The following is a 15,907-nucleotide window of genomic DNA, read 5'->3' on the forward strand; positions in this document are numbered from 1 at the left end:
ATAAATATTTTTGAAAAGTTTGGTGATTTTATCTTTATTGTCAAGGATCCGGAACCGGATCCGCACTGACCAAATTTGGAGGATCCGGATCCACAAAAAATCAATGCGGATCCGAAACCCTGCCTGCTGCAAAATATTTTTTTTCCCCTCGCTAGTTTTTTCCAGCAAGGAAGGAAAAAAAAATGAAAATTTTTTTTCAGAACTCTATTTTATTCATATTATCCCCCCCCCCCCCCTCCCACATTTTCTTTTATTTTTTTCACCAAGGAGTGGAGAAAAATTGCAACAAAAATTCAGTTCTCTTGATTTTTCCATTTGTTTCCCCCCAACCAAATATTTTTATTCTTTTAATTTTTAATCTTGTTTAATTATTATTTTTTCTTTTGCAGGTTGTAGATTTTCTGCAGGTTTCGAATATCTTGCCAAATTTAAGAGAACTGTGCAGGGGCTATGCAAAGTCTGTCAGCATTAGAAGACAATTTACAAATATAGGTAAGTTGAAGTAGGTAGCTAATGGACATACAGACAATATTTGATTATTGAGAAGCGTTGGGGGCCATTATTTCATTTGCAGGGATGGAGGTGACATTGGACTGAAAATCAATGCAAGTACCCAAAGTTTTATAACAATGCTCTTTAACTATGGGTACTTATATTGAGCTTTCCAAACTAGTATTTGTTTTATCATAATTGGGAGAATACCTACCATCACTTTAATGTTCATTGTCTTATACCTTTAGATATAAAATATATATTTCTCTTGTTTTAGTTGAAGATGTGAGATTAGCAGTGAATCAAATCTTGACGTTGTTTGGGGGACGTGTGTCTTCGGCATCAGGACAGGTCAGACAGGGAGGGAGGGGACATTGGGCTGTTTATTACACAAGTCTTGAACGTTTTCTTATTCGTTGGCATAACAATTTTAGGGACTTCAGTAGAATTTTGATTGGGATAATGAATAAGGCAGGAGTTCTAATTAATGTTGATTTACACTTCAAATTATTATAAACAAAACAAACCCTTAATATTATTATCATATTTTCAATCCGATATATACACCTTCTTTTGTCTGATTTAGGCAAACTATTTTTAAAAAAAAAGTATTTAATTTTCATAAAATATATACCTTAGCTAGCTTTATTTTGCCAGAATGTATCAGCTGGTAAGCTGGTCATCTGCCATCTTGCCAGGTTGACCGCAACCATTTAGCTCACCTGTATGTATATATCTTTATTACAGGTAGAAACTGGGCGGAATAAATCAGCTGGGAAGCTGGTCATCTGCCAGCCTGCTAGGTTGGCTGTCACCATCAAGCTCACCTGTAAGAATGTTGTCTATGTCTTTCTCAAGATTGTTCAGTTTTGTGTTAGGTAATTTTTGTAAAAATTAATCTGACATTCTGTTGGTTGAAAAGTTTGGACATTGATAGGTTTAACCAACTTATCAAGATTTAAGAAAGGTCCCCAAAGATTTTAGGCAGGTTTTATTACTTTGGGTACCTATACCAGTGTTCTCCAACTACGTAAAGATTAGGTAGGTATATTTTACATCAAATTTTCTTAAACTCGAAAAATCTATATTTAAACAAAAAGTTTAGACTGTCTCTAGACGTTAGTATTAAAAACATTGTTATTAACAAAGAAAATTAAAGAAAGTTTTTTCATAGTTGGTAATAAAGAATTAGTAATACCCTAATTTGAATTTTCTTAAGTCTAATAATGGGAGACAGATGGATTAAAAAAAAGAATATTACCAAATAAATCCCTTTTAATATTAGATATGAAGAAGTGCGTCCTTGTCTGAGTCCAGAAGAAAGTAGTATTGTAGCTAATTTTGGAAAAGCTCGTCTGTTTATGCTTCTAGCTCAGGAATGATTTTTTAAAAATTTACAAAAGAACTATGTATAATATGAACAAGAGGGGGGGAAGTTTTGACATATTTGCGTAAACCGTATGTATAAGGCTTTATCTTTGGACTTAGAGGTTAGGTTATTAGGGATAAGATCATTCTTATGCGATAGATTTTCTCCAGATTTAAGATTTTTTTGGATAGGCCTCCAGGGTCGGGAGCTGCAGGCCTCCAGGTGGTCTCTGGACAGGTAAAAATTTTAAAAAAGATTTTTTTGAAGAGTTATAAATCAACTTATAAAACAAAATATGCACCTTTTTGAATGTTATTTACATATTTTAAGATAAAAGATGCATTTTTGTCTTATTAGTTGACCTCTAACTCTTAAAAAAAAAATTTTATTTTTACTTGTCCTAATGTCCAGAGTCCACCTGGAGGCCTTTAACTCCCGAACTTGGAGGCCTGCAGTTCCCGAACATGGAGACCTATCCAATAAATCTTAAATCTGGGGAAATTTTACATGTATTGAAAGAAGTTAGGTATCCCTAAAGATTGGGGTAACCAATGGACCGATTGAGTTTTTATGAAAGCTTCAAATAGCTTCCGGGATTGTTTTAGGCTATTTTATAGCTAGATTAAGGTCTAGGGATGGTTTTAGATTATTTTACTGGTCCCCTGTCAAGATTCTAGGATAGGATCCCTAAGAATTACTTAAATTAGAAATGGTATTGATGCATGATTTGATTATATTTGATTAAAATCATTTTTGTTTTGTAATAGTTGATAGAATTGATGAAAGCCTTTAAATATGCAACTGTAGACCTCACATCCCAATCTAGACAGGTAATTTTTTTATTTTGCCTTTTTGAAAAGGCATATAGTTCATACATTTTTCATTAATTGACAGTATTTTATACTTTCTTGTCTTTTTTACTGGATGAACCAACTGGCCAATAGGCGATGTACATGTTATCATACTAAATTGACGACAATTTTTCCCTGTCATAATATCCATGTGTAATGTGTTCTATATATCCATTATTATTTAGGATCTTGCCATCTATTTTGTGGAAGAGGTTGAAGATATAGCAATATTTTTTACAAGATTAGGTTAGTCGCATCAAATTTTTTAATAGTTTATTATCGTATTATGGACAGCTTTCTGTGTTTATTAAAATGAAAATTTATAAGATGAAAATCAGTTTTGTTAGCCTCGAGGACTAATAATTGATTTTATTATTCTTATATTAATATTCGTGGAAAATTGTCAATGGCTGAGCACCGGTTTTAATCCAGCGAATATTAATCTGTTTCGAAGCCATAATGGAAAATTTATTAGGTATTGTATTTGCTATTTATAATTTTATTTTCTTCAGTTATCTTTCCCCACTCTTTACAAAATTAATCTTTGAAATTCAAATGAGTAAAAATCAGCTGATTACTTCCCATATGAGAAAGCAAAACAAGCGGTGTTTATACTTTTCTACCATTTTTCAGGTTTCTTGTATTAATGAGATACAGACTGGCCAGAGTGTACGTTTTGTACGTTTTGTACATTACGCATCGAATCTGTGTACGTTCTGGACGTTATTTTGATATGTGTACGTAACGTATTTTGAAATTTGTATTTTTGTACGTTTTACGTTTTTTTTAAAAATAATAAGAATCAAATATTAGCAGAAAAGTAATTTGTATGTTTTGTACGAAAATTTTAACAAAAACTATAGGTGTATTATATTAAATAAATTCAATATTATCTTAAATTTTCATAGAACAAAAATATGTAGGTAAATTATGCATATATGTTATTAAAACTTACAGTTTAAATTTATGGATTTGAAATATATGTCCTATAGATTTAGTTTAAACTATTGAACAGAAAGAGATATGCAGTTGACTAAATTCAAGTTTAAATGCATTTCATGCAACTACCCCTTTAATAGATTTTACGATAATTTTTTTCAAATTCTTTATATACTTGGGTAAATTTTCCGAGATATCATATGGTGCTCAGTTTAGGATTAAGAAGTCTTATTTTTTGGTATCTTCAGTTTTTAAAGAATAAGAATCAAATATAAGTATAAAAGTATTTGTATATTTATTTGTATTTGTACAAAAAGTATTACAAAAATAGTATATTATCTATAATACAAAGTAGAATGATGTCTGTCCATCTGCTTGTCCGTCTGTATATCAGAAGCTTAATATCTCAGTAACCACTGAACCTATTGGGCTCTACTCTTCATGGAATATACCTAATAGTCCTGTGATGGTTTTTTGCTTTTTTTTTCTTTGGGGGAGGGACACTTAAAGCTTTTTACTTTCTACTAGGATTAGAGGCTTCGCCCCTAGCCTCTAGAGGCTTCGCCCCCTCTTTTATAGAATCGTTTGTTGGAAATTTGTCCAAAAAAAATATAAAAAAAAGATTGTGATTATTTTTTTCATTTAGGCTTCGCCCCAGGGTGCGGTGGGGGTTCCCCCACCCCGCTGATTTGCATTAGTTTATAAAAACAAATTGAGGGGTAGTTGATTTTTTTGGAGGGTGGGTTTCCCACACTCTAAGAAAATAGCCTAAAACTACCACAGGACCAGTAGATATATTCCCTGATGATTAGAACCCAATCTGTTCAGTGGTTACCAAGATCTTAATCTTTAGACTGACAGGCACTGATTTACTTTGTATCAAAGACTAGTATTTTCTGAGATCTTTAGCAATAGACAAAATAACCCTATATCCTATTATATATTTATCCTATAAATCCTTTTTTTCTGTAACGAAGAATCTCGCTAACTGCTGAACCGACATGATCATTGTAAGGTTGTAGGCTATTTTCTCTGTCCTTCCATATCCCTTCAAGAACCTGTATTCAAAATGGTAGAAAAATAGCCTAAAACCATCTTGGTAACTGTATGAAGTAGTTATGAAAATCTTAAGCATCAGACAAAAAACTTACTACTTTATTTAATAGAATATACTTAGTACGTAATAACAGGATGTATGTCTCTCTGTCAGTTTATTTGTACCGAAGGTTCTCGCTAACCGCTAAACCGATATGGTTCTCCTTTACAGGGTAGCTTCTCATAGGTCCTGGGAGAGGGTACAACCACCCTCCCAAGAGAAATTACTCTTAGAAAAAAATCACCACCCTTCCCCTATTTTCTCTTTCTTTTTAAAATTGAAATCAGAAATGGGGGTGGTCTACTCCCCCCTCCCTCACTAAAAAATTTATTAGCGAAGCTACTTTATAATCACTTTGTCAGTCCGTTATGCTATCGGAGAAACGTGATTTTCTCGGCTCCTGTTTTTTGATTGAATAAGTTCACATTCTACATATTTTCATTGAGATTTGCCTTTTGGTTGGGGTGCTAGAAGATCTATTCCTAGATTTTCTTTTTTTCATGGTTTTCTCGACTTCTATTCAAGATAGACGGCTGAAATTTTTAGGGAATAAATAAATTCACATTCTACATATTTTCAAAAAGTTTCTTTAAGGTTTGTCTATTTGTTGCAGTGCTAGATCGATTCCTAGATGTATAGGTTTTTGTGATTTTCTCTACTCATATTCCTGATAGACGGTTGTAATTTTCAGGGATTGTATTAGTTTTCATTCTTAATACTTCCACTAAATTTCATTGAGATTTGCTTATTGGTTGGGGGGGCTGAATTTATTTCTAGATTTTCACGTTATTATATATTTTTAAAAGGTTTTGTGATTTATTTAAATAAGTTAAATGCTTATTTTTTACGACACTACTCTATAGTTTATATAGTTCCCAGATTTCCATTCATAACTTTTGAGCTTCGCTACTTAATGATGTTGTCATCCTTGTTTTTTACTTTTTATTTTTAAATAAAAAAAATGGGGTTTTAATTCAACTCCTCCCCCCCCCTAATCAAGTTCCTCTAGAGGCCTCTAAGGGCGTAGTCGCTGGTCCTTATAATAGGATATACTTTGTACATAACAGGATGTCTGTTTGTTTGTACCAAAGAATCTCGCTAACCACGGAACCGATATGGTTCTCCTTAACAGGATAGCTTCTCATAGGTTTTTGGAAGTTTTATAACTATTTTGGGGAAGAGTGTCACCATCCACCCTCCCAAGAGAAATTGACTTTAGAAAAATAACTACCTCCTCCCCCCAAAAATGAATTTTGATTGCTCACTGATTTTAAGTTAATTTTTTTCCAGATGTCTATAAATAACTTTTGAGCTTCGCTACTTATGTATGTTGTCATCCATGTTTTTTTATTGAATTCAACTCTCCCCTCCTCAAGTGCCCCTAGAGGCCTTTAGGAGCGTAGACGCTAGTTCTTTTAAATAGAGTAAGAGGATATCTTGTGTCTGTCAGTTCGCTATGGTTCTCCTTTACAGGTAGCTGCTAGTAGACTTAAATGTATTGATACTAGGTAACTAGGAAATTATTTAACTTATTTTTATTAGGAATGTACGTTTTTGTACGTTTTTTACTTTTTTTATGTACGTAACGTATTTTTTTTTGTGTACGTTATGTACGTTTTTTATTTTCAAAATTGGCTGGCCAGTCTGGAGATAGGATTTTGGTACAAAGAAAGTACTCTAGCGATTTTAATATTTATTGTAAAGTGTCTGTCTGTCTGTTCTTCTCTTCGAAGGATCTCGCCAACAGCTGGACCATAATTTTTCTCCTTAAAGTGAAGCTTCTTATGGGTTTCATAAACTTGAAGTTTAAAAAATATAAACTTCTAAAAGGGGCGTTCCGCCAGTATTAGAATAGAAAATTAGGATTTTAAATATCTTTATTGCCATTTTATTAGTTTTTCCGTTTTAGAGATTTAAAAGGACATAAATACCTATAATATTAATTATCCCATCGTACAATAGACAACTTAACGCGTATGCTAAAATGAAAAATTATAAAGAGTTATAGTCAAGTGGATATTAATCGGTTTCGAAGACATAGTGGAAATTTTCTTATTAGTTTCTTATTATTTTAGTTTCTATGTACAAACGCCATTTTCCCTTTTGCTTCATTTTTCACAAAACGCGATCCCTCGATTTAAAAAAAATAAAACTACATTTTTAAAACTTGTTAATAACTAAGTTATATTGAAGAAAATCATTTTAATTTCTATAAAAGATAAGAGGGGGTTCAAAACCTCCCTACAGGATATTAATCTCGTAATTCAAGTATTTGAATGTCTAGAAAATTCGCTTCCCCCACCCCTCTCCACTCATTTTTATCATGCTTTCTTGTCTGCTTCTAGAGTAGTAGAGATGCCTGTTTTAAACACACACACATACATACACACTCGCTCACAAACGCACGCACGCACGTGTGTGGAAGACATATAAAATTTCTGCTAAAACAAATTTTAAAAAATATAATATACTATTTGATTAATATATATGTACAATAAAGTTAATAATGTGAATTTGTGAGAGGAGAAATATATATTTTCTAAAAGAAATTAATATTATATGATTATGAGGTTTCATATTATATATAGATGATATTATATATTTATTATGTAATTTTTAGTTATTAGAGACAATTTTCTACGAATATTAAAACAAAAATCATAAAAATAATACCAGTTTTGATAGTACGGGCAAGACTTAATTTTTAAAATATGTGTGAAATTGTTATAATAATATGATAATTTCAACAAGATAAAAATCTTTGAATTAAAACTAGGGTTGGCAATCCGGATCCGAAATCCGCAAGGAATCCGCCATTTTTTTGACGGATTCTTTTAAGAATCCGGAATCCGAATCCGGCCCAAAAATTTCACGGATTGCCATCACTAATTAAAACCAGTTTTATTAGTCCCGTGGGTGTTAATATTATCATTTTTCATTTTAATATCCGCGAAAACTGTTTATAATACGATGCGATAAATAACAATTGATACTTTTTTTAGGAGATGAGTTTAAATGTTTACTCGAATCTATAATCGAGCACACGGCTGTAGAGAGAGAAATACTTTCATCACAACAGGAATTGAGTTTAAACATTAATAGACAGACAAACAGTTATTTAGATAGAGAGACAAACAGACATACAGATAGATAGACAGACAAACAGACAGATTGATAGACAGACAGACAGACATACATTGGCAAGTGAAAAAATTAAAAAAATCTGCCATCTATAATCCTATAGAAACCACATTAGAAATAATATTACAACAGACAGACAGATAGATGAACTTTAAAAATAATTATTGTCATTAGATAAAAACCTATTGTTTTCTTTACGCTTTCTCACAAAGTTCCCTGTTGAGCATTGATAAACCCTCCCTAATTTTTTTAGAAATTTAAAATAGGGGGGTGCAATTATTATTTATTTATTGCTTAAGGTACGTTTAGGTTGGGTTTTATTATGTACTGGATAACCCTGCAGGCATAGACTCGCCTGTAAGGTAAGGGCCCCCCGCTGGGGTTAGAAATATGGGGAAAAAATACATTTTAATGGAACTTTTTTAGCTAGGTAGATAGGTATCTGAAATTTTATAGTTTTTACACTAAATTTCTTTGACTAGGTACCTAGGTATTAAACTAATAAATATAGATTAAAGAATATACATGTATATATGGACAGGGGAAAATTTATTGTCAATTTAATTTAGGTTGCTAACATGGATCTCATTTATCGGTCAGTTTGTTAATTCATTAGGAGTAAAAGGGGTAAAGAGTTTGGATGTGGGATCATTATTTTAGCCAGCTGCGAGTATCATTATATTAGAGTACATGAAATTATGTTGCAACATCCAAGTAACAATATATCGATTATTAAACTCTGACTGAAAAAAACAGGATTACATATCTTCAACCATCAACAATGGAACGACGGACCAACACCAGCAGGATGGAAACGGCGGCCTCACATTGGCTGCGGATAAAAGGCCGCAACAGCCGCCCAGCTCGATTAAAACCCTCGGGGTAGCAATGTTGACCAAAGAGATATTGAGTTTGAAGAGAGCTGTGGACCAGTTGACTTATGTGTTCTCCTATATTAAACAGGAAAATATACTTTAATCCCTATGATAAAGTGGCAGGATGTTTGTCTGTCTGTTTGTAACGAGGGATCTCGCTAACCACTCAACCGATCGGGTTCTCCCTTCAGGATAGCTTCTTATAGGTCCCGGCAAGGTTTATAACTATTTTGGGGGAGGGATCCACCACCCTCCCAAGAGATATTGCACCTAGAAACAAGGTCCCTCTTCACCTCCAAAAAAAATTGGGTTATGGAATTCAACTCCCCCTCTCAAGTGCTCCTGATAAGATTAAGGATTCAAGGAATAAGATAATGTAGCTATAAGACTTTTTGTACTAGAATAATTAATGGTTCAATATCCCCTCCCTCCATGTGCGTATTTGTTTAAAATTGAGAACTTAATCGATTCATTGGACAGCGCAGGATTTAAGTATATAATATCCTGGTGCTGCAGGCAAAGGATGTATTCAGCCAGCAGCCGGAACAGGACAGAATCCGTGAGCTGGCCAGGCAGATGGAACAACATGTAGATGAAATACCTCTTTTGGTTCTAACTCTGGAGAGGATACTCAGTAGGCTACAGGTAGGAAATATTAAGTAGGCTGACTAGACAGATAGAACAAAATGTAGATGAAATACCTCTCCTGGTTCTCACTCTGGAGAGAATACTCAGTAGGCTACAGGTAAGAAATATTAATTGAGCTGGCCAGGCAGATGGAACAACATGTAGATGAAATACCTCTCCTAGTTCTCACTCTGGAGAGAATACTTAGTAGGCTACAGGTAAGAAATGTTAAGTGAGCTGGCCACGCAGATATAACAACATGCAGATGAAATACCTCTCCTGGTTCTCACTCTGGAGAAATATTAAGTAAGCTGACTAGACAGATAGAACAACATGTAGATGAAATACCTCTCCTAGTTCTCACTTTGGAGAGGATACCAAGTAGGCTACAGGTAGGAAATATTAAGTGAGCTGGCCACGCAGATATAACAACATGTAGATGAAATACCTCTCCTAGTTCTCACTCTGGCTAGAATACTCAGTAGGCTACAGGTAGGAAATATTAAATGAGCTGGCTAGACAGATAACATAAAGTTATATTAGCCTTCGTCACCAACAAAACTGGTTTGAATCTTATGATTTTTAATTTTAATTTCCGCGAAAAGCTTTCTATGATACGATGCGATAGAGGTTATTTCTCACATCGTATTATAAACAGCTTTCCACGAATATAGAATGTACAATTTTAAGATTAAAACCAGTTTTTTATCCCCTAGGTACCGAAAGAACGGGCTAAAAAAACTGGTTTTAATCTTATGATTGTACATTTTTATATTCATAGAAAGCTAGATATAATACGATGCTAGACATAGTTTTTTCGTATGGATGAGAACCGGTTCCTATCCACCGGATTCGAAAGAATACGAGAAATAACTATTATAATTTAGGATGAGCAGCTACTAGATGACCCAAGTTTCCTGTATGAATTTACCTCCCAGGCCAGTTCAGTGTACACGGTCATTAATTACATCAAGCTCAACAAAGAAACCTTTCAGCCCATGCTAGGTTCACTTCTATTTCTGATCATTGTATTTGTAATCAAGGATTAAAAGAGATAAGACCGTTAAATTGATGTACATCCCAAAGCATGATAATGACAAAATTACCCCTTCATTTGTAAACTTAACTAGATGAATAAACCAATAAAAAATACATAAAAGTCTCCAAAGTTGTTAAGCCAACGAATAAGAAAACATTATAAAACTTTGGGGACTAGTGTAATAAACAGCCCAATGTCCCCCTCCCTTCCTGACAAAAATTGTACTTACAAAAAAAAATAGAACTACACTTGTTGTTCAGATCTACTCAAGTCCAATTGTTATCAAGATAATATTGAACAGTGCCTAATTGACCTGGGATTGGTCAAGTGTCCAGCCTCAGATGCTAAATCAACAGGTAGGGTTATAGTACCTGAATAAAATCTATTTTGCTTACCAAACTTTTTGTTAGTAATGTGCTCGCTATGTTCTGTTAGGGAAATCTTATTATATTCAATGTTTTAAAAATTTTAAAACACAAAATATGGGGGGGTTAGTTTGTACAGTTATAGGAAATGAAAATTCAGTATAAAATTTTGCCCTGGCCGTTTGAGCTTGTTTTTATAGTTATCAATCTAATTCCTTTTGTAAACTCTCTTATATGATTGGATCTACCTGTAAAACTTTGAAAATTGAATTTTAGGACTTTCTTTCTAGGGGCTAGTGGGGCAAAAGACCCCCCCAAACACTAAAATTTTAAGTTATGAGCTTATTTTTAAAGATATCAAGCTGATTTTTAAAAGGAAGCTTTTATTGCATAAATGAGTTGATTAGCCATCCCATATTTCATTTTTGCACTTTACCTCGAGGGGCTTTTAAGCTCAAAACTTAAAAATTTTGTATTTGGGGGAGTTGTTTTACCCCAAAAGCCCCTAGAAGTAAAGTGCAAAAATGAAATATGGGGTGGCTATTCAACTCATCTATGTAATAAAAGGTTTCATTTAAAAAATCAGCTCGATATCTTTAAAATTTAGCTAATAAGTTAAAATTTTAGTGTTTGGGGGGGTCTTTTGCCCCACTAGCCCCTAGAGGGAAAGTCCCAAAATTCAATTTTCAAAATTTTTCATATAGATCCATTCATATAAGAGAGCTTACAAAAAGAATTAGGTTGATAAAAACTTTAAAAACAGGCCCAAACGGCCAGGGTAAAATTTGGTACTGAATTTTCATTTCCTATAACTACAAACTTCCCCCCCCCCCCCCCTTTATAAATTGGGCTATATTACAACATGTCTACCGATGATTTTTTGACAATATATGCTATAAATTCAACAATTAGACTACAAAATTTGCATCATTGGTAATTCCTGTATAATTTTCTCTTTTCAAACTGTATAACACTAATATAAATTATGAAAAAATATATTGAGTTCTGGAAAAGATAAAAATCCCTACCTAAGGTAGTTTTTCCTCAGGCGCTATATTCCTATTTTTTATTATTAGATCATCCAGATGAATTAAGTGAAACAACCAGCAATATAGATCAACAACCCAACAACGACATACTGTCAGATTTAAGCAAGAAATTCTTTGACAGCCCCAAGTCACGTGACAGTAGACTGGCCCAGCTTGGCTATGAGTTGTTCACCAGCAAAGAGGGGACTGACATGGTGTTTGAGCTGTATCAGGACGCTGCGCCCCCAGTTCAGTTTGTCTGTGGTGGCACCAATAGCAGTTCTAACAATGGCAATAACATTGAAGAATGTATTAATAAAACCAAAGAAGAAAACTGTGATGACGCTACAAAAGATGTAAAAAACAAAGATGGCGGCGGTACAAAGATGACGGAAGACGACCCCTATGTGGAGCGCATTGCCGCGCACAGAGTTGTTGTGTGTTCGCGGTGCGCCTGGTTTAGGCGCGCACTCACCAGTGGCATGAGAGAGGATAGGGAGAGGAAAATTGTGCTCAGAGATTGCTCGCCGGAAGTCTTCAAAATTTTTCTACAGGTAAAGATTCAGTTTTTACCTGGTTTGTCCATAAGGTTTTAAAAAGATGACATTTATCTCCTATTTACTGGGATAACTAGTAGTGTCCAAACTTTTCCACCAATAGTTTGATTTAGGTACTAAGTTTTACTGAAATATTCCTAAATATTTTAAATTTATTACTAATTTTTTCAGTTTATCTACAGCGGACTATACAAGTTGAACCTGGGTCACTTTCCTGTCCAGACTCTAGTGGACTTGCTCCTTGTTGCTGACAGGTAAGAATTTATATAATGTTACGTGACTTACATGGCAGAATTTGATGAATGATTTAATTCTCTATGATGTAAACAGAAATAATCTTGACTTAAACTTTTCGAACAGTCACCACATTCCCGGGCAGGGGTGTATATTTTCAAAATTGACCCTGCTCAGGGGGGGGGGGGGAATAAAAAATAAGTGGTTGGAGGGAAAAAAAATTTAAAAATTAAGAAAACTGATAACTTTTTTTCTTCCCCCCCCCCCCCCCTCCTTGGTGGAAAAAAAAAACTATAAATGTGTGGTAGGAGGGATAAAATAAATAAAATATAGAGTTCTTTAAATATTTTTCCATTTTCCCCCCTTCTTGGTGGGAAAAAACTAGGGGGGGGGGGGAAATTAAATTTGTAGCCGGGAAAAGAAAAAAAAATCTCGTGCAGAATATACAGTAAACATCCCTGTGCCCGGGGAACGTAGTTTTCTCGGATACCAATAAAGATATTCAGCTGAAATTTTTTGTGTAGATTTCTCTTAAATTAATGTCTCTTTAATGATCTTGTGGACAATGTATTTCTATAGAGAGGAATTTTCTCTGATACTTTTTAAGATAATTGGCCAGTTATTTTTTTAATTTTTGGGCATCTTCTCTATAATACACCTTTAATGCTTGTCTGTCTTTAGGTATGAAGTGCCAGTGTTGATGGACGTATGTGAAGACAGTCTTTGTGCCAGGATAGAGGAGGATACTGCAGTTCCTTTGCTGGTACTAGCTGAACAATTTAATACCTACAGGTATAGTGGGGTTTATTGCAGGGAAATTAAGGGATAAGAGCAATTGTAAGGATAGAGGAAGATACTGCAGTTCCTTTGCTGGTACTAGCTGAACAATTAAATACCTACAGGTATAATAGGATTAATTGCAGGGAAATTAAGGGATAAGACATTGTTAGGACAGTCCTCGTGTAAGGATAGAGGATACTGAAGTTCCTTTGCTGGTACTAGCTGTACAATAAGACATTGTTAGGACAGTCCTTGTGTACGGATAGAGGAGGATACTGCAGTTCCTTTGCTGGTACTAGCTGAACAATTTAATACCTACAGGTAAAGTAAGATTAATTGCAGGGAAATTAAGGGATAAGACATTGTTAGGACAGTCCTCGTGTAAGGATAGAGGATACTGAAGTTCCTTTGCTGGTACTAGCTGAACAATAAGACATTGTTAGGACAGTCTATGTGCCAGGATAGATGATACTTCGGTTGCTGGTACTAGCTGAAGAATTTAATACCTACAGGTATAGTGGGGTTAATTACAGGGAAATTAAGGGATAAGACATTGTTAGGACAGTCCTTGTGTAAGGATAGAGGAAGATACTGCAGTTCCTTTGCTGGTTCTAGCTGAACAATTTAATACCTACAGGTATAGTAGGATTAATTGCAGAGATCCTAAGGGATAAGATATTGTAAAGGACAGAATTTGTGTAAGGATTAGAATAGAGGATACTGCGGTTACTTTGGATGTGACTGTAGACAGTAGAAAACCATCACAAAACTTTTTAAATATAACTAAAGACACTTTAGGGTGGGGGCGTTTGATTTTTAGTTTTAGTTTTAAAATAAGTTAACAATTTTTTGGGGGAAGGCATTTTTTTCTTGGATGGCTGGGGAAATTTCTCTTGGAATGGTGGTGGTACTCTCCCCCCAAATAACTTTTACTGGACTGATAATAAGCTATTGACGAACTTTATCGGTATAGCGAGATCCTTCGCTACAGACAAAATAACCTTACCTATTACTTTTTATAACATAGTTCTTTCATTTTAGGTTGAGAAGAAAGTGCTTTGAATTTTTGGCCTGTCATCCTGACTTATTAACCATCGAGATTCTTGAGGATCTTCCAGAGCATTTGAAACAAGAACTTATTGGCCTCCACTCCTGGGTCAGACCCAATCATTCGCTGGCGGATAATGGCACAGGAATGGATTTAGAATATACGTGGATATTATGACAGGGGAAAAATTTTCGTCTATTTAGGTTGCTAACATGGAACTTATATATTGGCCAGTTTGTTATCTAGTAGGAGGGTAACTGGATGGGGTGAAGGGTGTGGATGGGGGGTATTTTAACCCGCTGCAAGTTTCACTACATTTAAGGACATGAAAATATAATGTATCATGCATCCAAGTAATAATATATCCAATGGTACAGGCCTAGTGGAGGAATCCAAGAATATTTTTACATCCAACATGGCGGCTAACTGCAACATGTACACAGCTGATGATAATATTTTTGATGGTGATACTTCTGATACTGTGGATATATTTGCAGCTTCAAGCAGTGCTGTAGATGCTGCCAATATGTTTTCAGCAGCTGGCAATGAAGCTATGGCTGCTGCTGCACCTGTGTTTGATATTAATGGCCTTGGTGAAGATAGAAGAGTTGATGAAGAAGAAATTGGTCTTCTGCTTGACCAAGATTCTGATAATGAGTCATTAAATGAAGGAGAAGTTAGGGATATTTTCTCATGAAGGGATTCTATGTGAAAGAATATGTAAAGTAGCTTAATTCATCTGATACCCTTCATTAGATTATCCCTTTCCAAAGATTGCAAAGATAAAGAAAGATGTATTGCATGGCTTTATAATTAAAAACTCATTCCCATTCAATAATCAAATCATATAAATTACCCCCTCTTTTCTCCATAAAGTTCCTTTTACCTTAAATGATCCCTTTGTTATACCTCATTATTAGAATAATGTTAGAAATTCGGCAATAATACAAGACTTATTTATGCATTCTAAAATGTAATTTCAGTATTAATATAATGTTATGGCATTTTCTAGGAATTTATTAATTGTAAAGGAAAAAAACCGAAAAACACTTTAAAGTTTAATTTTAAATTTTTTTTCTCAATACTTTTTGATACTAGGTAGAGGGTTTATTTCTCGATACAACTAATAAGGTTCCTTTTTCTAAGCAGGGAGGAGGGAGACATTGGACTGTAAATTAAACTTTTACCCAAAGTTTTATGAGAACTTGCTATCATGTTGGCTTTAAAACTTTTTGTGCTTTCATAATTGGTCTAAACTAGGTAGTTAAGTCCAAACTTTTCTACCATTAATTTTAATCGACAGAAAGAGTGTTTTTTTGTGATTTAATCATCATTGGGGATGAATATTAATTTATTGTCCATTGTCTTACCCCTTAAGATCCCTGACTTCTAGTCAAATTATCTTAACTGTGATAGACAAATATTAAACAAAAATCTATAAAACTCTAAAAACCAATTTCAGACAC

At 34.2% G+C, this 15,907-nt stretch overlaps 1 protein-coding gene across 2 annotated transcripts in view; it reads left to right on the top strand.

The window, feature by feature from the left end:
- The window catches only part of LOC145321616 (uncharacterized), a 22,091-nt gene extending 6,187 nt beyond the window's left edge, over window positions 1-15,904 (top strand). The window contains exons 9-25 of one of the 2 annotated variants that reach the window (XM_080163061.1): window positions 390-492; window positions 770-843; window positions 1,240-1,370; window positions 1,778-1,866; window positions 2,627-2,691; window positions 2,898-2,958; window positions 7,750-7,821; window positions 8,640-8,848; window positions 9,277-9,364; window positions 9,465-9,508; window positions 10,278-10,395; window positions 10,690-10,785; window positions 11,871-12,376; window positions 12,551-12,633; window positions 13,295-13,405; window positions 14,435-14,582; window positions 14,815-15,904. In XM_080163061.1, coding sequence (XP_080019187.1) covers window positions 390-492; window positions 770-843; window positions 1,240-1,370; window positions 1,778-1,866; window positions 2,627-2,691; window positions 2,898-2,958; window positions 7,750-7,821; window positions 8,640-8,848; window positions 9,277-9,364; window positions 9,465-9,508; window positions 10,278-10,395; window positions 10,690-10,785; window positions 11,871-12,376; window positions 12,551-12,633; window positions 13,295-13,405; window positions 14,435-14,582; window positions 14,815-15,138 — 2,322 coding nt within the window. In that variant the 3' untranslated portion in view covers window positions 15,139-15,904. Of the gene's footprint in view, window positions 1-389; window positions 493-769; window positions 844-1,239; window positions 1,371-1,777; window positions 1,867-2,626; window positions 2,692-2,897; window positions 2,959-7,749; window positions 7,822-8,639; window positions 8,849-9,276; window positions 9,409-9,464; window positions 9,509-10,277; window positions 10,396-10,689; window positions 10,786-11,870; window positions 12,377-12,550; window positions 12,634-13,294; window positions 13,406-14,434; window positions 14,583-14,814 lie in introns of both variants that reach the window. The other variant, XM_080163060.1, reaches the window with a different exon arrangement.
- Window positions 15,905-15,907: the final 3 nt, after the last annotated feature.

The sequence above is a fragment of the Acartia tonsa genome, chromosome 6 (genome assembly GCF_053477335.1).
Source record: "Acartia tonsa isolate MP-2025a chromosome 6, ASM5347733v1, whole genome shotgun sequence".
NCBI classification, from domain to species: domain Eukaryota; kingdom Metazoa; phylum Arthropoda; class Copepoda; order Calanoida; family Acartiidae; genus Acartia; species Acartia tonsa.